The 23731-nt window shown below is 41.0% G+C and overlaps 3 protein-coding genes across 6 annotated transcripts in view; 1 reads left to right on the top strand and 2 right to left on the bottom strand.

Annotated features, from left to right (window-relative positions):
• LOC104592994 (putative LRR receptor-like serine/threonine-protein kinase At1g67720) overlaps nt 1–153 on the bottom strand; it is a 29335-nt gene extending 29182 nt beyond the window's left edge. Inside the window, exon 1 of the mRNA XM_088900071.1 lies at nt 13–153. The gene's annotated coding sequence lies outside the window, so the exon portion shown is untranslated. The remainder of the gene's footprint in view (nt 1–12) is intronic.
• On the bottom strand, nt 79–5908 carry LOC104593284 (NF-X1-type zinc finger protein NFXL1-like). Of its 3 annotated transcripts, none has more exons than XM_088900065.1 (3): nt 5395–5908; nt 1842–5310; nt 79–218 (listed from the first exon to the last, which is right to left on the bottom strand). In XM_088900065.1, exon 2 carries the CDS (start codon nt 5166–5168, stop codon nt 1890–1892), a length of 3279 nt encoding a protein of 1092 aa, XP_088756191.1. In that variant the 5' UTR covers nt 5169–5310; nt 5395–5908; the 3' UTR covers nt 79–218; nt 1842–1889. The 3 variants fall into 3 exon arrangements, 2 of the variants coding, with proteins under 2 accessions (XP_088756191.1, XP_088756190.1); XR_016083696.1 differs by having other exon boundaries at nt 81–218; nt 1765–5310; nt 5395–5907; XM_088900064.1 differs by lacking the exon at nt 79–218 and having other exon boundaries at nt 1648–5310; nt 5395–5906.
• A 2982-nt stretch (nt 5909–8890) lies between these two features.
• Nucleotides 8891–13290, top strand: LOC148800927 (uncharacterized). Of its 2 annotated transcripts, XM_088900066.1 has the most exons (3): nt 8891–10858; nt 11018–11149; nt 11682–13254. In XM_088900066.1, exon 1 carries the CDS (start codon nt 9806–9808, stop codon nt 10802–10804), a length of 999 nt encoding a protein of 332 aa, XP_088756192.1. In that variant the 5' UTR covers nt 8891–9805; the 3' UTR covers nt 10805–10858; nt 11018–11149; nt 11682–13254. The 2 variants fall into 2 exon arrangements, with proteins under 2 accessions (XP_088756192.1, XP_088756193.1); XM_088900067.1 differs by lacking the exon at nt 11018–11149 and having other exon boundaries at nt 11682–13290.
• Nucleotides 13291–23731: the final 10441 nt, after the last annotated feature.

Raw genomic sequence — 23731 nt, 5'->3', positions numbered from 1 at the left:
TAGAAGGAAAACCTTCAAGATTTAGCCTGTAGCTGAGTTTCCCTTTGTTGCCAACAACAGCAGTCTGCATTACCTTAACAGGTGGGAATTCATGCATTCTTATGTCTATGTTCTTGGAGGTATTGATTCTTTCTGTGCCAGGAGCAACCCCCACAAGATAGTTCTGTCTTCTATCTAGGTCTAAATCCTATATCCAGTCATAGGGATCATCTGGGTACCTGTTAGTAAAGGGAAAAAAAAAAGAAAAAAAGAAAATATTAGTACCTCTTCACTGATCTTTCAACATGACATTTGTCTTAAAAATAGAATCTAGATATTGGTGAACATGTTAATTTATAAATCTGCTCTTGCTGTGGTTCAGCAATTGTGGCCTAGTTCTTATTTCCTTATGATCTTTGAACAAGCTCATTAATTTAGTTTTCTATTTTCTTTCTTGTTTCTTTATTTTTCTTTGAGCCTTATCTGCCTGGGTTGATTATTTTATAAGTGAGAGAGATAGTAGCACCGCTTCCCAAATGTTGTACTTAGTATAACAGAGAAAAATACTTCAGAAAGGAAGAAGAATGCAAATGACCAAGTGAAAGCAAGGCTAAATCACCAAGGAACATGCCCCTAAGCTTACAAATAGAACCCCAAACAGCCATTTCCCTGTCTAAGACTCCTACCAATTGCATGTTTTTTTTTGAATTTCTTTCACTGATGATGTCTGAGAAGCACAAGGACTTGGAATATCCAGAGAATACCATGTCCCAGTTATGGCCTTACTCCTTTTTTTTTATGAATGATAATAAATTTATTAGTTCAGAAGCAAATTTAGAGTGATTTCATACAACATCCCAGCGAGAGGCACGAGCTGCAGCCCCTCCTTGAATCTTACAAGTAAACTAGAAAAGAAAAGCAAGAATCACAACTGAGCCCAAAATAATTCTTCCCTATCTACCCCTTGCTTAGCTAACACATCTGACAAAGTATTTGCTGATCTCCCCACCCACTGTACAGTGACCAATATATTCCTTGTCAACCAACTAAATTTCTTCATTTCATTCTTGTAACGCCACATAGCCTCTTCAGGATTTTTCAACCAACCCACCACCACTTTGGAATCCCCCTCGATTATTAGGTGTTGTACCCCCAGCTGGTTTGCAAATTGCACCCCTTGTACAGCAGCTAAAGGTTCTGCCCTGATGAAGTCCCCAATTCCCAAGGGACCTGAGTAGAGCACCAAAATATCTCCCTTCTCATTTCTCAAAGCACCCCCCCCATTCCGGATAATCCTGGATTACCCATGCTACATCCATCAAAGTTCAACTTTAGTGAGCCTCCGGATGGAGGAGACCAGCTTGTAATTGATTTGTCCTTTAAAGATGAACACCTCGCTACTGCTGACCAATTTCTTGTGATACAATGATTGTAATATGATTGGATATTCTCTATTATCTCATTCTATGATGCTTTGATTTCACATCAAATGATGATGATAAAATATGATTAACTGCTGATGGATTTATAGACTTGGATAAGAATCTTCAGAGTACATACCTAATGGAAGAAGTATATCCAAATTTTGCATTAATCTTTCTGAGTCATCAAATTATAAGCCTCACAAACATACAAATAAAATGGAAGAACACAAAATGCAAATCAAAATTCAGAACCAAAACTTGCACCATGAAATTATTCATCCAAAATTAGTATAATTGGATTTACACAACGAAATTCCATATTAGTATACTTTTATTCCCTTAACTGTCACAGTACATTCACCTTGAAAAACAGAATTGAAGCCATCAAAGCATATAATAACCGAATCAAGTAAATCATTTACTACTATGAATGCATACTCATATCTACTTCCTTCTTTTCCCTTGTATCCTACGTCTCATCCTCTCTTATTCAAAAGCTTTCTCCCAGTCATCTATTACTTCAGACAGCTCTGTTTCATCAAGACCCCTTCTAGGATGTCCCATTGAATTTGAGCCACATGCATCCGGTTCCAGATCTGTCGTGGAAGAACCTGATATACCATGGTTACTCTTATCCTCATGTCCAACCAAGGAGGTAGTGGCTGATGTGGGAAGTGCATCAGGATCAAGAATGTTCCACCGGTTGCTTGAAACAGCAATTGGAGTTTCCTTCCCTTTCCACACAGACACCTGCATATTAGTCACACCATGGGACCAATCTTCACCACCCCAAGAATCTTCCCCCCAATTGGGTTCTTGCACAACAGCCTTCTTCCATGAGTTACACTTCACACCAGCAACTATTGCTCCTTCCTTGGCAACTCCTGTTGCTCCCCATGCATTGGCACCAGAAGATGACACTGATGCACCACCATTGTTAAGAACCATAGAAGCACCATGATATGCTGAACCATGATCTAACCGCCTTAAAGCAGTTGCTGCCCTGGCAGGATCACTAAACACAGCCAAAGCATTTTTATCATTCAACCAAACTAATTCGCACTCTCCACCAAACCTCAAGACCAATGCACTTATATCGGCATCCCTTGGAAGATCCAAAAGAGACACAACAAGCCTTGGATCCATGTCAACCAAGGGATCAAAGGCCAATGGATGGGAGACGTTTAAAGGAACAGAACCCTTGGCTCCAAGAACTCGAGCTGGTACTTTACACTTGGGTGTAACATGAACCACTAGGAACCGCTTTGGCTCCCACCCTGCTGCATTAACTGAAAGCTTCCATCTCTCCGCAAGTTGCCTTACAGCATCTCTCTTCTCCTTCAGCATTGGACAAAAAACATGAACCTTTAAACCACTTGTGGTACCTCCTTTAGTCTTCCCAAGCACCAAAAACTTGAACCTCTCCTCAACAGACAATACCCATTTTGGATCTCGCCTAAACAGGTCTGCAAGCAGATCAGAAACAGTGGAGTTCTCACCAAGATGAAGGGCATCCAAGTTTAAGGGAGTAATATTAAAAGCATCTGCAAGGACACGTTTGCGCTCCATCTTAGCACAATCATCATCACAAACGAGCTTCCTCTGGCCCAGAGGGACCTTCTTGCCATTTGCTTCAACAGGTTGAAAAGGCACTGGCAACTTTTGAATAACAGAAGCTTCAAATATGGTATCAACGTGAAAGCCCCCTCCAGCATCACAAGGGACCGTTGCAGTTATTCGTCCACAAGAACAAGTGATTGTCACAGGGAAACCACATCTTAGATCAGGACAGGGTGTCGATGGATGACAAGCAGCAGTGCATGTATGCTTGCAATCTCTCCTTGGAGCACCACATACTTGCCCACAAGATGACTTGGAACCAGAAGCAGGCACACAGGAAGAATCACAAGGTGGCGGATGACATGTTCTTCCACAGGCATGCATGCCGCATTGTCTAGTCTTACCACAGAGCTGATTACATCGTATATCCCTCGATCCACAAGGAATGTTCCTGAGAACCACATGCCCACCTATGCATTCCTTTGCCACAGGAATTGAACAAGGTGGGCAGTCTCCAAAGTGGCAGCTATGTGAAGAAGGATGACCACAGGACTGAGGAACCGAGCATGGATGCAGACATGAAGGAGGAGGTGTGCCACAAGGTAGCGGAGGAGAGATCGAAGTCTTCCCACAAGCACAAGTGAGATCCGTGAATATGGTTTCAAGGCAAGGTGGGCAATGGCCACTATGGCAGAGGGCCTCACAAGAATGCTGCCCACACCGGAGCTTCTTCCCACAGACCATAGAACACAAGTGTGGGTCCCAATCACCTGAGATCCGAATCTTAGAATTGGAGAAAGGGCAGCACCTCTCGCTGCACCTATGCCTCCCACAGTTTTTCTTTTGTCCACAAGGCTTGTCACATACGAATCTATCCTTCACTTCCATTGTTCTGTAGCATTCAACGGTACGAGAAGAAGACCCGCAACGGCATTTTTGGTTCACAATAACCAAACAAGGTGCACAATCTCCGACATGGCAAACCTCCTTACAGTGGTGACTTCCACAAGGAAGGAGCTTATCGCATATCTGCGAACAGGTGGGAATTGGGTCCAAACAACTCTGCCTTTCCTCCTTTAATTTTGTTTTACCACAGCAGCAGGTTTTAATCCTCCACGGCATCATCTCACAATCCCCGCATGGGCCAGGATGGCAAATCTCTCCACAAACATGATTTCCACAACCAAGCTTCTTCTGGCAAGTAGAATTACATGAAAAAACACCGTCGTCTTCTGCTACTTCACCCTTCACGGCCATCTCTCCACAACGAACAACCTTCATGTTTTTCTTGCAGAAACATGAGGCATTTATCAGAACCTGACAAGGATCGCATGGTCCCGTGTGGCAAATCCGTCCGCAACGATGACGCCCGCATTGAAGCGGCTTATTGCAATGCTGTCCGCAAGTAAGTACGTTCTTCCTATCGGAGCATCTCGTGGTGATTGTTTTCTTCCCGCAAGGACACACGCGTGGCGGGGCGAAAGCTTTACAAGGAGGACATGGACCCGGGTGGCACTGCAGAACACAAACATGGGGACAGCGATCATGGTTGATATCGCCGCTGCCCGGAGTTTCCCTCTCCAGAGGCTTCCTACACGGCTCTCCACATGAATGTGGCGTCAAGTATAAATCAGACGGAGGATCGGGGTGCTTTCCACAGAAGCAAACATATCGAATCTCTTTGGAGCTCAGGAGCTGCACGGATTGGCAACCAGGGCACCGCCAATTTGAGCCGTGGTTCTTGTCTACGGACAAATCAATAGAAGTCGGTGCAGAAGCCCATTTCTTGATACAGTTGAGATGGAAAATGGAGTAACAGCTGGAGCACGACCATATTGGCGCTGACCTCCGCACCATATCGTAACAGATCATGCATTCGACGGTCCCCTTGATGAGCTTATCTTGAATTTCCTGCACAAGCTGCGGCACGTTCAATCCATTGGCCGCATGACTCTCCACTTCCCTCCGCGGATTGGAAGGCCGAGCAACATAACTTCTCCGGACAAACTCGCCACCTCTACGCCGACTCTCCGGTGATGCAGAACCATGATTGTAGTCTCCACCATTGCCATTAGGGTTTGAATTAAAACTGGACGACGGGTTCACAGCAGTAGCAATGGATGCTCTAGGAACCCACTCTTGGCGAGCAGTACGAGCATAAAATCGGGATCCGTCCCTTCGATCATGACGGGGTTGAAAGCTCATAATCGTAAACAAAACGAGACCCTGGGTCCTACCCCTACAGGTATCTTCCCGACTGGGAATGGAACCGAGCTGAATTCGAATCGAATTCAATACAATCAGATGGAAAGATTCCCAATTAACCCTAGCCTCGATCGCTTCCTGACTGTGGATATAAACCAATAAGAGAAATAAACGTTTTAGCAGTTGAATTGAAATAAAATAATAATCCAATAAGTAGATGAAATACCTGTGAGAGAAAAAATGAATGCCAATGAGTCTCGTCTTTCTCTCTTTTTGGCGTCTCTGAAAGGGAGAGAATGTGCTTTTAAATGGCGATCCTCTCTCTCGCTCTCTGTATCTCTCTGACTTTCTCTTTTTATTATTTGCTCTATTCCATTTTTGTTGTTGCTTGGGGAACAAGAGCGGGAGAAGGAACCGCGACGCACCCCTAAGGAAGAGACCTCAAACGGTCAAACTATGGCAACCGCTGTACAAGGGAGGGAGACTTGCTTCAGTGATTGCGTGGCCCACAGCGCTCAAGCCCATCGAGAAGGCCCAGAACTTGGATTCTGGAAATAGCTCCACTCATCCCAATTCCCAACATGGGCTGGGCACCTGTAGCCCATTTGATCGCCAAATACTCCAAAGTCGAGAGTCGAGACACTGATGGCAAACCGGGATTCTAGTGGGGTCAGCAATTGAACCACATTGGCTGAACCTGGTTAATTCAAGCATTATAAATTTTGGTTGGACCTTTTTCCAGGTAAGTGCAAAGTTCATCTTATGATCCCTAAATCCCGTTGATTTCATTCCCCATTTCCAAATCTCTGTTAAATTGTTGGGTTGGCTTTCTGATGTCGACCAATTTTGGTGAAAGCATATATAAATGATCTATATCTAGAGAAAAGGATCATGGGTATTGGGTGTAATCGAGGTCGTCTCGGATCAGATCTAACCAATTCTAGACCCGATCTGATTTAAGTGATTATTGACACTTCAAATCATCCGAAATCCAATATATTGGACTTTGGACCGGATTTGGATTTAATCCGTTGAAATAAATAAAATTAAAAAAATTAAAAAAAAAACTAGTTGCTTTTTAGTTTATACGTATAGAATAAATTTTTATAAATATAATTATTAAGTTCACTAATTATATAAACTATGTATAATTATATAAAATATCCAAATTATATAGAAGAGATAGATATAGATATATATTATATAATACAATTAATAAATTTTAATCAAGCTCGGATCAGATGGGACCAAATCCTTCCAAACAAAATACTGAATGGTCTCAGCATTAGTGTTGCTTGAAATGACTTTAAAACATTCAACCAAATAAGAAAAAAGTGAGGGAGAGAATAAAATGTCTACATGGCACTGACCTGGCAGAAATGCTTAATGGCAAACACTGCCTTAATCCCTTAACAAAACACTAATACCAAATAACATTTGTGTAAAGTCCACTCGAAATTAAAATCAACAATTAAGGTGGTGTTTGGTGCCATAATTGTTTTTATTTAAAATGTTGTCACATCAATGCCAATTAAGGCATTTTTGAGTTTAAATGTGAAATTTTTGTTTGATTGAAACTGTTTTTGGGGTAAAAGACCATAAATATTTCTTCTATAAACAAAAAACTAAGGGGTGTTGGGAGAACATCATGTTGAGGTTTCCTCCAACTTTCTTTGTGAAGAAACAATCCAATGACCTATTTCTTAGTTGGCAGTGTATAGATATACTCTAGTGGATCTCATATTAGCAAAGATGGACATACACATTCAAAATCCACAAATCATTCATCCTAAACAATTTCGGCTCCATGATAGGGGTGCAAATTGATCGGATCATGATCCGATATCTGATCATATTTGGTCGAATTCAGATCACCCCCTGGTCGGATCTTCGGATCATATCCTAAATTACGATTAAAAATCGGATCATATTCGGATCGCCCCCTATCCGATCCGAGAAGATTCAATCCAATGTGTTATATATTTATAAATATATATAATACGTATATGTATTATTTATTTATTTATAAATATATTATTTATATTATATTTTTATAAATTTGTTATATTATTTATTTTTTATAATATATGATGAAAATAATTAAAAAAACTTGGATTTTTGTTGTTTCTTTATTTAAATTGATATATTTTTGTTTTTCTTTTAATGATTTAAATAAAATGAGTTGGATCAAATCAGATCTGAAGATTTGATAGGATTCGAATTCAGATCGAGTCCATCAAATCCGATTGAATCTTCGGATTGGATCAGATCCCACATATGTATCTAGATGCTAATCTATGTGTGGTAGAGCTAAACGGCAGAAAACATTTATTTTAAATTTAACCATTGGATGACAGATAATATGGTGTAGGATGGTTTTACGTTGAATGTCAACATTTCATTTTAACTCCTCAAGTGGCAATGCCAATACCAAACACAATATTCGCTCAAAACATTTGTTCAACGCTTGATCAACATAAGTACCAAATTAATAATAGTATCAAACACAACCCCATTATTTTCGTTTTTAAAAACAAAAAAACTGCCACATCAAAAAAGGGATAAGTAGACTGCACTCCACTTCAGAATTCTGAATTCCAGTGCAACCTACAATAAATTAAAATTTCAAATGCCTCCACCTAAACATCAATACCTGCCGATGTATTGGCATCAATTCCGAGGTGGCACCTACCCCAACTATACCGTGGAGCTAAGATTTGTGGGGGTGGACTGAACAGTAAAAACCCTAAAAGTTGTGTTTGTTGATATGATAGTTGCCCAAATACACCCAAATTTGCATCTGCACCCCACAACATATCTCAACCTTGTATTGGGAATGCCTCCCAATGACAACTATGAGAGATGTTCTCGATGCATGCTGAGATGTGCATGTAGGGCATGCTTTGTGAGGTGCATATATGAACTAAATACATCCTAAGGTTGGTACGTCGACTAGGTAGTCCCAAAAATGATGTGGTTTCGAGCCATGCTATTGGCTCCCACCACCACACCTTTGAAAAGAATTGTTAGATTGCTGCTGAAAAAAGTAGTACAAAAAAAATACACCCTAATTAAAGTTCTATGAAATTTATATAAAAAGCAATGGGCAAGAAATATTATATATTAATTGGGAAAAAATAAAGAATATAGATTTCTTATATGGGTCTGGTCGTAAGGTTCCTACCCAATGAATGGGTTGTATTTTATTTTTTTGTTTTTTTACTGGAAAATCACGGCTTTGATCCATTCGGGTTGGATCAAGAAATGCCTTGGATTGAACCACAGTATTGCTCCAAACTGCATTTATAAATGATATACAATGTGGATTCTTCTTGTGTAATTTGACCACGAAAACTTTTCCAATTTCAAAGTTATACAGGAGGGAATATAAGTAATAACATATAAGAGGAATTTAAAATCTTTCATTGGTATTGGGTCCTTTTTTATTCTTTAAAAAGGAATAAGGTAGATTAAAGTAGTTTTATAGGGATGGCAATCTCTACCCTATTAGGATGGGTTTTGGGGTAGAGATGAGTTTTTGGGTTCTTCAACACTTATGGGTATGGTATTAGGTTAAACCTGATCCTCCCCCATCCACATGTTGTTGGAAATCGTGTGAATTTTATGTATTAGGTGTTGAATTTAATGATAATTGATTTTTTTTTTATTTTACTTATTTATTGCTTATATATAACAATAAGTAATGGGAAATTAGATGCAGGTTTAAACCCAACCCACCCTACCCTTGAATGTGAAGAGGGTAGGGTGGGGGAAGGTTTTGCATTTTCATGTACAAAAAGGGTTTGGATTCTCAAAATTCAACATGTATGAGTTTAGGGATGTGGATAGGCTCTAGGATTTACAAAATTCTCCCAGAATCCACCCCATTTCCATTTCCAAACCTGAAAAGCAAGGAAATCATAAGGTCCCCTACCTTGAGCGGAAGTTATCTATTTATAGCCGAAAATCCATGTCCAATTCGGATAAAGATTCCAGAATTGTCAGGATGAGGTTACTCGTCGAGGTTTTCAGAATAAGTCCTAATCCCCAACGGAATTGTTCACCTTATCCGTACGGGGCTCCTCTTCTTGGTTGCACTTATCCATCCTACGCGGTATCAACATGACCGAAGAGATAAGACAGCCACGAAGGTCACCACTTGGAACGCAGGGCCAGCTCAGCAATAACCCAAACACCCCTCTTCTCAGTTTTATTCTTTACATCTTTATGCTCGTTTCTTATGCATTGATTAACAGTATTCTAGCAAAATTCTCTTTATAACTCCCGCTGATCATATCGTATTGTATTTATACAGCTATAACTCTATGTATAAATTCAATTCAACAGAACACTGCAAGCCTGCATTCTCATAATAATTCTTTATAATTTCATGGTATCAGAACTATCTCCTTCAATTACGTCTTCATTCATTATTTATCTGTGCAACGCAACGGTTGACTTGCAATGACATGCTAAACATTCAAAATAGTGCTAGTTGTGCCCTGGGATATATTAAAATGCTCTTGGAGACATGTCTAGCACTTAGTTGTAGCTGATGCTACGAATGTTTTTTTTTTTCTTCTTTATCTTTTAGGGTTTTTGTATCTCTACCCTTTATCTAATGTTCTTCTCTGGTAATGCTTCTCCTCTTTAAATTACATTCACAGTTTTTACCTCCTAAATTTGTTTACGACCTAGCATCCTTGGTTGGCAAGAAAATTTACCTTGAAGATGCCAATGCGCAACGCTGGAAGGTAAAACTATTGACTATTGATGGTTCCTTGGCTTTTCAAAAGGGATGGCGAAAATTTGCATCAGACCATAATCTGAAAGAGGGATATTTTTTGGTATTCAAATACATTGTTGGCTCCCATTTTGTAGTTCAAATATATGATAGAAGTACATATGAAAAGCTGAACTTCTCTGAGAAAAGAAACGAAAATAGTGGAAAAAGGAAAAGATCTAGGTCCAAACATTCCTCTGATCATCCTTCAGATGGCAAAAATTCTGTCCCTACAAATGTCCCAAGCCACACAGTTGATGGAGTTTCGATGAACGAGCAGGGATCAAGTTCAACACTTCCTCCTGTATCTGCCATAGAAATAATTGACCGTGATGTCAAAGTCATGGAAAAAGTACCGGTGGTCAATGATCATGAAATGCCTCAATCTCTTTCAGCAGTAGACTATGCAGAAGTGCCATATTATATGATTGATAGAAACCTGGTAACTGAACAAGCAGAAAGCTTCTCTCTTTTTGATCTCTCTAACTTTGAAATGGTAGGGAGGACATCTGGTTGTAATAAAATCAATAAGGTTTTAGCCACTGTTGAGAAAGAAAAGCACTCTTGTTTTGATGAAAGCTCAGAAAGACCTCCTGCTCCATTGGAGGAGGGTATACTTGAAAACATTTTGGTAGCTGATGAAAGCCCAGAAAGACCTCAAAATTTATTGGAAGAAAGCAGAATTTATAAAGATCCAGTTGCTGGAATTAAAGCAGACAGGCAAGCTCCTTTTGATGGATCTGCTTGCAAAATGTCTCAGGAAATATGGGTTACTGAAGATACGTGTAAAATACCTAAGACCACAGATTCCTGTTGCGTGAATACACCTATGCAACTCAGAAGGCTTTCTTAGTGGATCCTGGGAAAAATGAGAGAAGGAATCTGGGAACATCACATGGGACCATCAGTAAGTATTTTTATTTGGATGAAATAAACTGCACGCGTCATCATTTTCTATCACTTCTATATGTTTCTTATAGTATATCCTGAGCATCTTTTACTGCTGTGGTTTCATTATCGTAATTCTTTTCATCCCTGAATTGGTCATTGTACATTGTTTCAATAGATCAAGGGTCAGGAAAGTTTTCGGAGATAGAACCTCAAGTGGAGCATACTCCCTTTGTTGGATGTAGTGGAAGTTTCAAGCAGATTAGCACTCAAATGTCTGGGTGCTCTGACTATCCAGTTACAGTAGCAGGTAAAAACATGTCAATGTACCAATTGAAAAAAGAAAAGAAAAGAAACAGCTAATCTGGTTCATTTTGTGGTTACTTTTTTTTTGTGTGCTTTTTGAGGAGCTGCCTTATGTCATGACTCATGATAGGTTTAGCATAGAGGGTAAAAGCATGCCAATCAGGTTCTATTTAGATTTTCCTTTTTTTTTCTCGTTTTTTATTGGTAACAAGCTCATTTCCTTACCATATCAAATGTAAAAGGATTACAAAGATGGAGGATGACAAGGTCTCCCACCAAAAGAACTGCCATACACAGGCTTCACTAAGAACAAAAACACACACTATACTTGGTCTCAATTGCATATATTTGCTATTGATGAATATGGAAGGAACCGCCAAAGTTACATATAGAAGAACATGTGGAAATGACTAAAGATGTTTATGGTTTATTCTTTTCTTTTCATTTTATGTTATTTCTGTGCTTCTATTAAAACCTTATTAGTGTCTTGATATTTTCTAGATTTGCATAACATCTCTCTCTCTCTCACACAACAGCAAAGGAATTCAAGGTCATCAAGGCCTCCGAGGAGAAGAGGGAGCAACTCGAGGTTTGAGTTGCCGAGGCGGAAAGTGGCTGAGAGTCAATCTCCTCGGCCATGCATGAAGAGCGGGACCTGCGGAAGGTCTTGGAGGCCGAGATCATGGCCGAGAAGGATCTAAGGAGGTCCCTCAAGGAGGCGTTGAAGGTTGAAGGTTGAAGGTCTCTGAGGAACAGAGGATCCTGGCTGAGGAGATGTCTCGGGCCGAGGAGGCGCGTGCTGCTGCTGAGATGCGGGCAGAGCAGGCCGTAGAACTTTGGAAAGCGTTTGAGGAGTACGCACAAGTGCTGACCAACTACACGGCTGTTTCATACTTGGAGGTATTGAAGACACGACAGCCCAAGTGCGCAGTTTGATGCCCGAGTTTGACGTTAACCAACTGAGGTTTTTTCCTGAACCTGAGGTCGAGGAGGTGCAACCATCCGAGGGGCAGCGCGTTGGGGAGCAGCCTGCACCAACCGAAGGCCGCTCTGAGTTGCTTTTTCTTCTCTTCTCTTTATTTTTTTGTTTATAACTTTTGTAAGGGGTTCGACTTCCCCCATCCGAGACCATTTTTTGTAAAGCATACATAGAAGATGTCAATGAAACACACTTTTTTCCATATCTTCTGCCTGCTTGTTTTTTCTTCATTGCATTTTTCCTTTCAGAAGAAAAACAACCTTTTGAAAAGAAAGGACTGTTCAAAAAGTTGCAGAAAATCAAAAAGAAGCAGTAGAAATCAGGTTTCAATAAGAGAGAAGAAGAAGAAGGTGGCAGCAACTAGGGTTCAGAGAGAGATTTTCGAACATAACCTTCTCCCTTACACCCCTAATTCTATTTCATTAAGTTAAAGTTTAATAATTTACAGAGAGGCCCCTATTTGGGCAGAAAATTAAAAAACATAACACAAGAAAGAATAAAGCCCAGATTAAGGCCCATTACAGCAAAGAACATAAAAAATAAAAAAGGATAAACAACCTATGGGCCATTCGGCCCATCTTCTCTACACTCCCCCTCAAGCTGAGCATAGATGTCAATCATGCCAAACTTGCCAGTATCATGCTAAAGTTTAGCCTTGGGAATGCCCTTGGTGAGGAAATCAGCTAATTGTCCTTCAGAAGTGATGAAGGGTAGATACACCTCTCCAGAAGCCACTCTTTCTCGAATGAAGTGTTTGTCAACTTCAATATGTTTAGTTCTGTCATGTTGCACTGGATTGTGAGCAATGTTGATGGCAACCTGATTATCACAGTATAACATCATTGGCTTATCATGCTCAATACCCAGTTCCTCCATCAAGGATCTAAGCCATAGTAGTTCAGAAACTCCATGAGCCATGGCTCTGTATTCAGCTTCGGCTGAAGATCGGGCAACAACTGGTTGTTTCTTGCTTCTCCAAGAGACAATATTACATGCCACCAAGCTACAATACCCAGAGGTAGATTTTCCATCATCAATGTTTCCAGCCTAATCAACATCTATGTAGGCTTCAAGTTTCATATGGCCATGCTTAGCAAATAGAATTCCCTTTCCAGGGGAACCCTTCAAATAACACAGAATCCACTATGCTACTGCCATGTGAGTATCCTTGGGAGCATGCATGAACTGACTAATGCAACTGACAGCATATGCAATGTCTGGCCGAGTCATGCATAGATAGAGAAGTTTTCCAAGTAGTCTCTGGAAGACTCCCTTATCTTTCAACAATATTCCATCTAAAGCAGAGAGTTTATGACTCATCAATAGGAGTAGCAAGTGATCTAGCACCCACCTTCCCTGTTTCAGAGAGCAAATCAAGTACATACTTTCTTTAAGAGATAAGGATCCCATCCTTGGATCTAGCAACTTCTATGCCAAGAAAGTATCTCAATTCCCCCACATCTTTGATCTCAAACTCTGTATGAAGGAAAGATTTGAGATCATTAATCCTTGATACATCATTACTAGTCACAACAATATCATCAACATACACAATCAGGTAAACGGCCAAGGATCCTCTCCTCTTCACAAAGAGGGTATGATCGGACTGTGTCTGTACATAGCCAAAGCTAACAAGAGCAGCCCTAAACCTTTCAAACCATGTTCTAGGGGACTGTTTAAGTCCATAAAGAGATTTCTTCAGCCTGCAGACCTTCCCTTTCATATCTGTTTCATACATCCCTGGAGAAAGAGACATATAGACCTCCTCATGTAACTCTCCATTCGGAAATGCATTCTTTACATCCAGTTGATAAAGTGGCCAGTCTGAGTGTGCAGCCAGAGATAGTAGTGTTTGCTGAAATAGAGCTGTCGAATGAGAGAAGAAGAAGAAGAAGAAGAAGATATGAGATGGGCGGCAGAATAGGTTCTCAGCTAGCCCTAATCTATTATATATAACAACATTACATAATGTTACATAAATAGACCAGAATGCCCCTGATTAGTGGAGGGACACCTAGTCAAATAAACACTAAATAAGATTAGGCCCAGTAACTAAGGCCCAATAACTAATGACTTAATACCCAACAAGGATAAACATACAAATTAAGACAGCCGAACCAACACTCCCCCTCAAGCTAAGCATGAATGTCAATCATGTTTAGCTTGCCAAGTAAGTCCAAGAATTTCACTGTAGCTAGCCCTTTAGTCAGAACATCTGCAATCTGCATCTCGGAGGGAGTATAAGGGATGCAGAGTTCTCCTGAGACGATTCTTTCTCTGACAAAGTGACGGTCTATCTCAATATGTTTAGTTCTATCATGTTGCACTGGGTTATTTGCAATGTTGATGGCAGCCTTGTTGTCACAGTACAACCTGAGAGTAACTCAATCTTTATTCCAAGTTCACCAAGAAGGATCTTAAGCCATAAAAGTTCAGCAACACCATGAGCCATAGCTCGATATTCGGCCTCTGCACTAGATCTAGCAACCACATTCTGTTTTTTACTCCTCCAAGTAACTAAATTTCCTCCAACAAAGGTGCAGTACCCAGAAGTAGACTTCCTGTCCCCAACTGAGCCAGCCCAATCTGCATCAGTATATCCTTCAACTTCAATTTTACTGTTTTTTCTGAACAGAATCCCTTTCCCCGGGCAAGACTTCAAATATCTGAGGATCCTTTCCACAGCTTTCATGTGAGGGATTTTAGGAGTGTGGATGAACTGACTGACAACATGTACAGCATAAGCAATGTCAGGGCGAGTGAGGGACAGGTAAATCAACTTCCCCACCAGCTTTTGGTATCTTTCCTTATCAAGGTAGTCCTCTCCTACTGACTCCTGTAGACCATGATTCTGTTCTATTGGAGTATCTGCTGGCCTACACCCCATTATGCCTGTCTCTTGAAGAAGATCAAGGATGTATTTCCGTTGACATATATAGATGCCCTCTTTGGATCTTGCAACTTCAATCCCAAGAAAGTATCTCAGTTGGCCCAAGTCTTTGATCTCAAATTCAGCAGCCAAGACCTCCTTTAGTCTTTTAATCTCTTCCTGATCATCCCCTGTAATTATCATATCATCCACATATACAATAAGTGTTGTAAGTTTGCCATTTTTCTTCCTTATGAATAGGGTATGATCTGCCCCACTTTGAGTGTAACCCCCTTTCTTCATGGCCCCACATAGCTTCTCAAACCAAGCTCGAGGGGACTGCTTAAGGCCATATAGGGCTTTTCTCAGTCTACATACCTTCTTGCCAAACCCATAACCTGGTGGAGGATCCATGAAAACCTCTTCATGCAGGTCACCATTCAAGAAAGCATTCTTCACGTCCAACTGATGTAGCTCCCATGAGAAATTTGCAGCTAATGATAATAGAACTCGGATTGTGTTGAGTTTTGTCACCGGAGCAAAGGTTTCTTTGTAGTCAATCCCTTCTTTTTGAGTGAACCCTTTTGCTACCAGTCTAGCCTTGTACCTTTCAATGGACCCGTCCTCCCTATGCTTCACAGTGAACACCCACTTGCATCCAACAGTGCCTTTCCCTTCTAGTAGATCCACTAATTCCCAAGTCCCTGCTTTCATTAAGGCCTTCATTTCTTCATCCATAGCCTCTTTCCATTTTGGGTCAGATACTGCCTCAGAATACCTGGTAGGAACATGCACAGAAGAGAGAGCAGACACAAAAGAACAATAACGGGGAGACAAATGTGAGCAAGACACAAAATCAGCAATGGGGTGTCTGATAGTACAAGAACGGGTAGACTTACGTAGGGCAACAGGAAGATCCAAGTCAAAGAAACTGATAGGATTACCTTGAGTTTCTGAGACAGGTTGATCCGAGTCCAATTGGTTGCTGTCATGAGTTAGAGGGCCCTTCTTCCTTCTGTTGTAGGTGATTCTGATATCTCTTTGCAGCCTGCTTGAGTCTTCAGTAACATCTGCAACATCACTAGTAGTGGCTGGTACAATGGGAGCCTCACTAGATTCACCCGGGATACTACAACTAGGTGGATCAGGAGGAGAAGATGGAAGGTCTAAGGTAGAGAGAGGCACAAAGAAAGGAGGAACAGAAGAATCCTCTTCAATCCCACTAGTCTCCCCCTGAAGAGGATTCTGGGAAGAATGAAAATAGGATTGAGACTCAAAGAATACCACATCCTTTGTAACATATTTTTTCTTGGTGACTGGATCATAACACTTGTATCCCTTCTGAGTAGGAGAGTACCCCAAAAAGATTCCCTTTGTAGCCCTAGGATCCAATTTGGTCTTCTTCGGATCCTTGACATGTATAAAGCATACACACCCAAAGACTCTCGGTGGAAGAGAAAAGTCAGGAAGATGAGGGCAAAGAACAGAAAAAGGAGTTTTCATCCCCAATACCTTGGATGGCATTCGATTTATCAGGTATGATGCAGTAAGGATTGCTTGAGACCAATAGTTTTTTGGAACTTTGTGCTGAAATAGTAAGGCTCGAGCAGTCTCCAATAGGTGCCTATTCTTGTGCTCAGCAACCCCATTCTGTTGGGGGGTACTAGCACAAGATGACTGATGAATCATTCCAGCATCCTCCATAAATAGATTCAAGGACCTTTCAAAGTATTCTGTAGCATTATCTGACCTGAATTGTTTGATTTTCGTGCCAAACTGTGTTTCAATCATTTTGCAAAAAGTCATGATTACCCGCGACACTTCTTCTCGTGTTTTTAATAAGTAGATCCATGTGCATCGAGAATAGTGATCAATAAAACTGATAAAATATCAAAAGCCATCAACAAAAATAATGGGAGAGGGGCCCCAAACATCAGAGTGGACTAAGTCAAAAGAAGATTGAATTTCATTACTCAAAGTTGAATAAACAGTTCTACATTGCTTTGATAGTTGACAGACTTCACAAAATAACTCTTGACTTGAAACACCTTTGAATAATTCTGGAAACAATACTTCCAAAGATGAAAACGGTAGATGACCTAGCCTAGCATGCCACAGATGTAAACTAGCTATTGACTCCACATTGGACTGACTACTAGTAGCAGATGTTTGTAATGCCGAACTAATGTCTGCATCAAGGTAGTAGAGACCTTCACACTCATGACCGCTCCCAATCGTTCTCTTCGTCAATCTGTCCTGAAAGACACAATGGGTAGGAAAAAAGGTTATGCTACAATTCAAATTTTTGGTAAGCTTTGAAACAGATTAGAGATTTGAAGAAAGATTGGGAACATGCAAGACAGATTTGAGTGAGAGGTCCTTGCTTAGGTCAACCACTCCCTTCCTAGAGATGGTAGAGAGAGAACCATCAGCAACCCTCATTTTATCTTGGCCAGACATTAAATGATAGGAAGAAAATAGGGAAGACATGTGTGTCATGTGGTCAGTTGCACCAGAATCAATAATCCAAGAGGCAGGATCAATAGTACTAGTTGCACTAAAGGCAGAGACAATACCTGATCTAGCAAGGGAGGAGGATGGAAGAGAATTGGTCCTTAGATGGGCTAGGGCCCGTCTAAGTACCTCTACCTCATCGGCAGTAAAACCCAAGGACCCGGTTCCGGGGGAATTAGTAGTCTGTCCCATGGAAGAGGAAGTAACTGTGGATGAGTGTTTTGAACCATCATCACTGTGACCCGTAGCCAGATTCACACTTGCAGATTGACCCTTCTGATGCTTCTTATCTTTCCTCAATGTAGCTGGCTTCAAATGCGGATGGAGAACCCAACAGGTCTCTTTCACATGCCTTTCCCCTCCACAGTAGGTGCACTTCAGATGTCTCTTGTCAGAGTGTCTGTTTCCCCTTTGATTTGTAGAGATTAAGGCCGAATGTTCCACAGACTGTTCAGCTAGTTTAGTTTGAGTATCAACCTGCATCTCTTTTCTTCTCACCTCTTCATTCCTCACAAGGTAGTAAACATGATGTAAGTCTGGCATTTCATCCCTTCCCAGAATTTGGCACCTTATGCTCTCATATATAGGATCTAGGCCAGCCAGAAATTTAAATGCTCTACCCTCTTCAACTTGTTTGTCATGCTTTTCCTTGTTTCTAGCATTCTCCCAATCAATAATAAGGTGGTGATCTAACTCTTCCCATAGTCCTTCTAGTGTAGCAAAATATGTTGCAACACTCATATCTCCTTGCCTCAAGGCAGCAATGTCTTGATTCAGTCTGTAAATTCTTGCATTATTCTTTTTCTGCCCATAGGTTTTAGAAACTTTTTCCCATATCTTGGCAGCCGTGGAGAAATGTTGAACAGTCCTATCTACTCTTGGAGTCATTGAGGCAAGTAGCCAGGACATAACTGTAGCATTCTCTTTGCGCCAAGCTGCATATTCAGCACTCCCCACTTCGGGTTCCTTCTTCTGCCCGTCCAAGTAACCGGTGAGTTCCCGGGATGTGATGAACAACATGGCTGAGACAGACCATTCTCTGAAGTTGTACTCATCCAACAACACACTTGTGATCTGTAGGCTGTGCAGATTTGGATTCTCCAAATTAGGAGACCTCCCACAAGCCCTAACATTTCTAGAAGACACTTCCCCGGATATGGAAGACATCTTCTCCAACTCGTAAAGTCAAGAACTGTAAACACAATATATAATGAATTGTTTCACACTTACGGAGCTTGCTGCACTGTAAACTCAGTCCTGAGAACCCGACACAGAGCTGAAACACCGAGTACTACACTGCACACTGTGCCCTAATTACTGCTGTCGCAGATTATAATCTGTTGTGCTACCTTCTGCTGTGTTCTAATCACTGCTGCCGCAACCTGCAACTTGCTGTGTTAGCTTCTACTGTGTGCTAAGCACTGCTATCTCAGGTTATACTCTCACCCACGAACAGTTCTAGGACTGCTGAGATTCGTCCTTTCTCCTAGATCTGTTTTACACAGATCTATCTTAGCCGAATGGCTACAATCTGCTGTACTGCGTCTATTAGGGCATCAGCCTCTAGGTCTATCTCCCCTTGGGCCCTACAACCAAGGGAAACCCTAGATGTAGGTCCGGCTGTGTTCTGCGACCAACCCTAGGGTTTCTTTGCAGCAACCAAGAAAAAGAAGAGAGAGTTAACTGCGAGTAGAAGAAAAAGGCGGCTGCTGTAACCAGTCAAAAGATTAGTGCTCTGATACCATGTTTGCTGAAATAGAGCTGTCGAATGAGAGAAGAAGAAGAAGAAGAAGAAGAAGATATGAGATGGGCGGCAGAATAGGTTCTCAGCCAGCCCTAATCTATTATATATAACAACATTACATAATGTTACATAAATAGACCAGAATGCCCCTGATTAGTGGAGGGACACCTAGTCAAATAAACACTAAATAAGATTAGGCCCAGTAACTAAGGCCCAATAACTAATGACTTAAGACCCAACAAGGATAAACATACAAATTAAGACAGTCGAACCAACAAGTAGAACTCTCACAGAAGTCATCTTTGCAACAGGAGCAAAGGTCTCCAGATAATCAATTCCATATGTCTGTGTATAACCTTTTGCAACCAGCCTAGCCTTGTACCTTTCAATGGTGTCATCAACATGATATTTGATAGTAAAAACCCACTAACAGCCTACTGGATCCTTCCCTTCAGGCAATTCAACCACTTCCCAAGTGTCATTCTTGTGTAGGGCATCAATTTTTGTTCTCATAGCATTCCTCCATTCTGGAATATTAAGAGCTTCTGACATAGACCTGGGAATTGGGTTAGAAGCAACAGAAGAAAGGTAGGCAAAATATGAAGGAGAGAGCAAACTATACGAAAAGTGTTTGGAAATGCAATGTGCAGTATATTTCCTTTTTCCTTTCCTAATAGCAATAGGGATATCAAGGTCTGGGAAGGATGACTCCAAAGGGGCTGTATCAGTACCTGTTGTCTCTTCTGTGACTGGAAGTGCAAGAGGCTCATGTGTTGTAGGGTAAACAATCTGCTCACTTCTGGTTCTCTGTTGTTGGTACAACCTAGGATTAAAAAGAGGACGAGGAGGTAAAGGAGGGATAGGAACACTGAAATGAGAATGAAATGACTGATCCTCCTTTGACTCATTTGAATGAGGAAGAGTCTCAACAGAAGACTCAACTGGGATAGGAAGGGGAAGAGCAAATAACTGTGACAAATTCTCCCCCTTTGGACAATTCCTCTCCTGAGAAGAATCATAAAAAGAAGAGAGTTCATCAAATGTGACATCCATTGAGACATACCGAGTGCTAGTCTTCAGATCCAAACAACCATAACCCTTTTGTGTGGGGGAATAACCAAGGAAGATACAATTGTGGGCTTTTGGTTCAAATTTATGTCTCTGGACACTTGGGATATGTACATAACAAGTGCAGCCAAAGACACGAAGAGGAATAGGAAAAAGATCCTTGCTCGGATGAAGAAGACTGAAGGGAGACTTAAACCCCAAAACCTTGGATGGCATATGGTTGATTAGGTAGGTTGCAGCGAGAACAACATCACCCCAAAATTTTGTAAGGACATGTGAGGCAAATAAAATACTTCTTGCAACTTCAACAATATGCCGATTTTTTCTTTCAACAACTCCATTATGTTCTGGGGTCCTAACACAAGAGCTTTGGTGAATAACCCCCAAGTCACTGAGATAGTAGGTCAGGTTTTTTTCAAAATATTCTTTTGCATTGTCTGATCTGAAAATTTTAATTTTGGTATCAAACTGGGTTAGGACAAATTCATAGAATTGCCTCACAAGTCTGGGAACTTCATCACGAGACTTCATCAAAAATATCCAAGTGAACCGAGAAAAGTCATCAATGAACAAGATAAAATATTTGTAGCCACCCATAGAAGGTAAGTGGTAAGGCCCCCACACATCAGAGTGCACAATATGAAATGGAGAAGAAGATCTTTTATTACTTAGAGGATAATTGCTTCTACAATGTTTTGACAACTCACACAACTCACAATGAAGACTGGACAGACTAATTCCCTTAAACAGTTTTGGGAATAAATGACTTAATGCAGAAAAAGAAAGATGACCCAAACGAAAATGACATAACATGACTCGACTAATGGACTCTGTAGATGTAGACCCAAAAGCAACTTTTTGAGGTGGTCCATGGCTTTGTCCAGGAGTGTCTAGCAGATATATTCCCTTCGCCTCATGGCCACTCCCAATCGCTTTCTGAGACTCCAGATCCTGAAAAACACAGTAGGAAGGAAAGAAGGTTACACAGCAGTTCAATGACTTAGTTAGGCTACTTGCAGATAACAAATTAGTATTTAGCTTGGGTACATGAAGAGCAGAGGGAAGTACCAAGGAATCTGTAGCCTTGATGGTTCCCTTGCCGGAGATAAGAGGCAAGGGAGCCATCGGCTAGGGTGATTTTGTCACGGCCAGGAAATAAATCATAAGAAACAAACAAAGTGGAAAGGCTGGTCATATGATCAGAAGCTCCAGAATCAATAATCCAAGGGATCCTACGATTACCTGAAATAGTTGCATGATTGGAAGAAGCCCGTATACCTAAATGAGAAAATGCAGAAGATGTTGAATTTCCTGGAGGGTTGGAAGAAGAGGCCACACCCTTTAGGTGACTAATCATCCTTCCAAACTTCTCATATTCTACCTTCATAGATGCTAACTGCTCACTAGCAGTCATCTCTTCAATTTGGTATCTGTCACTATCTGGACCAGCAGCAATATTGGCACTCCCTGCCTTCATATTATCAGACTTCTTTTGAAACCAAAGATGAAGAAGCTCAGGATGCAATTTCCAACACTTGTCTTTAGTGTGTTTTGGCTTCTTGCAGTACTCACAAATAATTTCTTTCTTCCCTGAACTACTTGGAGTCCCTGCAACTCCCTTGGGTTTCATTCCCATATTAGCAAAGTGATCATTTAGACCAGCCCCTTGAACCTGGACAAGTCTCCTGCTTTCTTTACTGCTTACCAAGGCATAGGCTTGAGGCAGTGAAACACTATCCTTGGATAAAATTTTTTGTTTTGTGATGTCATACTCTGGATTCAACCCTGTAAAAAACTCAAACACCCTATTTCTCTCGACAAGTTTCCTGTAGGTCTCAGCATCATTAGTGGTGTCCCAGGCTACAACTTCTATCAAATCAATTTCTTTCCATAAAGACTTCAGTATTGAGAAATAAACAGCTAACGGTTTCTCCCCCTATCTCAAATTCTTCACATCACTTCTCAGCTTGTAAACCCTGGCCACATTTAATTTCTGGGAATAGGTTTCAGCAATACTATCCCAAATTTCCTTTGCTGAATTCATCCACAAAAAGTGTTGACTAATCTGCAGTTGCATTGAGTTCACAAGCCATCCAATAACAGTATAATTTTCTTGCATCCATTTTTCATATGATGGATCATCTTCTGAATGAGCCTTCTTGCTCCCGGAGATAAAACCCCATCTGCCTCTATTGTAGATATGAATTTTTACTGATTGTGACAAAGCCAGATAATTAGTTCCATCCAGCTTGACTATGGTCACAGCCAGTAGAGAGTCTACAGAGGTTCCCGGAACCTGTCCAGATTCAGCAACATGCTTGTTTTCAACTTCTGAGGGGTTCATCTTCTTAAATACTTCGAAAATAACTTCTAACAACTTCGAATAACAACAAATGAAGACAGAACAAAAACTGTGTTGTGAGCCAACCTCTATGCATCCGTACCAGCTACCTACGTCACACCCGAAAGCTAGGAGAAACAGAGAAATCTCAGCCGCTCCTTGTAGACTTCACAGAACACCAATCCACTTGATTTGATCTTCAAAATGAAGGATGATAAGACTTTCAGTCACTAGCGCCCAAGTCAAACTCCCCGTGGAGCCCGTAATCAAATTTCTCCAGAAAATTAGGATTTCGGGCAACACACTTGAATCTGTCAAGGGGGCGACAAAGTCAGTCCTCTTCTCTCCAGAAACCACTAACAACTGGGCTGAAAAAGGTGTCTAACCATTCATACGATTCAGTTCTCCATACACTGTGTATGGGAAAAAAAAGTTAAAAAAAGGGGAAAAACGAGCCTGCTCTGATACCAAGAAGAAAAACAGCCTTTTGAGAAGAAATGACTGTTTAAAAAGATGCAAAAAAAAAAAAAGTAGCAGAAATCAGAGTTCAAGAGGGGAGAAGATGAAGAAGAAGGTGGTGGCAACTTGGGTTCAGAGAGAGAGATTTTCGAACATAATCTCTTCTCTTACACCCTTAATTCTATTTTATTAAGTTAAACTTTGGTAATTTACAGAGAAGCCCTTAGTTGGGCAGAAAATTAAAAAGACATAACATAAGAAAGAATAGGCCCAGATTAAGGCCCATTACAGCAAAGAACGTAAAAGATAAAAAGGATAAACAGCCTATGGGCCATTCGGCCCATCTTCTCTACAGCTTTGTCTTGTCTTCAGTCCATCCAAAATTGTCCTGTTGGTGACCTTAGCTAGGCCGTTAGTTTGGGGGTAGCCTACTGAGGTATATTATTGCTTGATGTTGAGGCTAGCACACCACTCTCTGAACCTGGCATCGTCAAATTGCTTGTCGTTGTCAGTGACAAGCATGTGGGGGATGTTGAAGTGGCAAATGGCGTTCTTCCAAAAGAAGTTTTGAATCATCTGGGTCGTGATGGTGGCCAATGGTTTGGCTTCAAC

This window comes from Nelumbo nucifera, chromosome 3 (genome assembly GCF_055504915.1).
Source record: "Nelumbo nucifera cultivar China Antique chromosome 3, China Antique-T2T, whole genome shotgun sequence".
NCBI lineage: Eukaryota > Viridiplantae > Streptophyta > Magnoliopsida > Proteales > Nelumbonaceae > Nelumbo > Nelumbo nucifera.
This window is presented reverse-complemented; position numbering and strand designations above follow the sequence as displayed.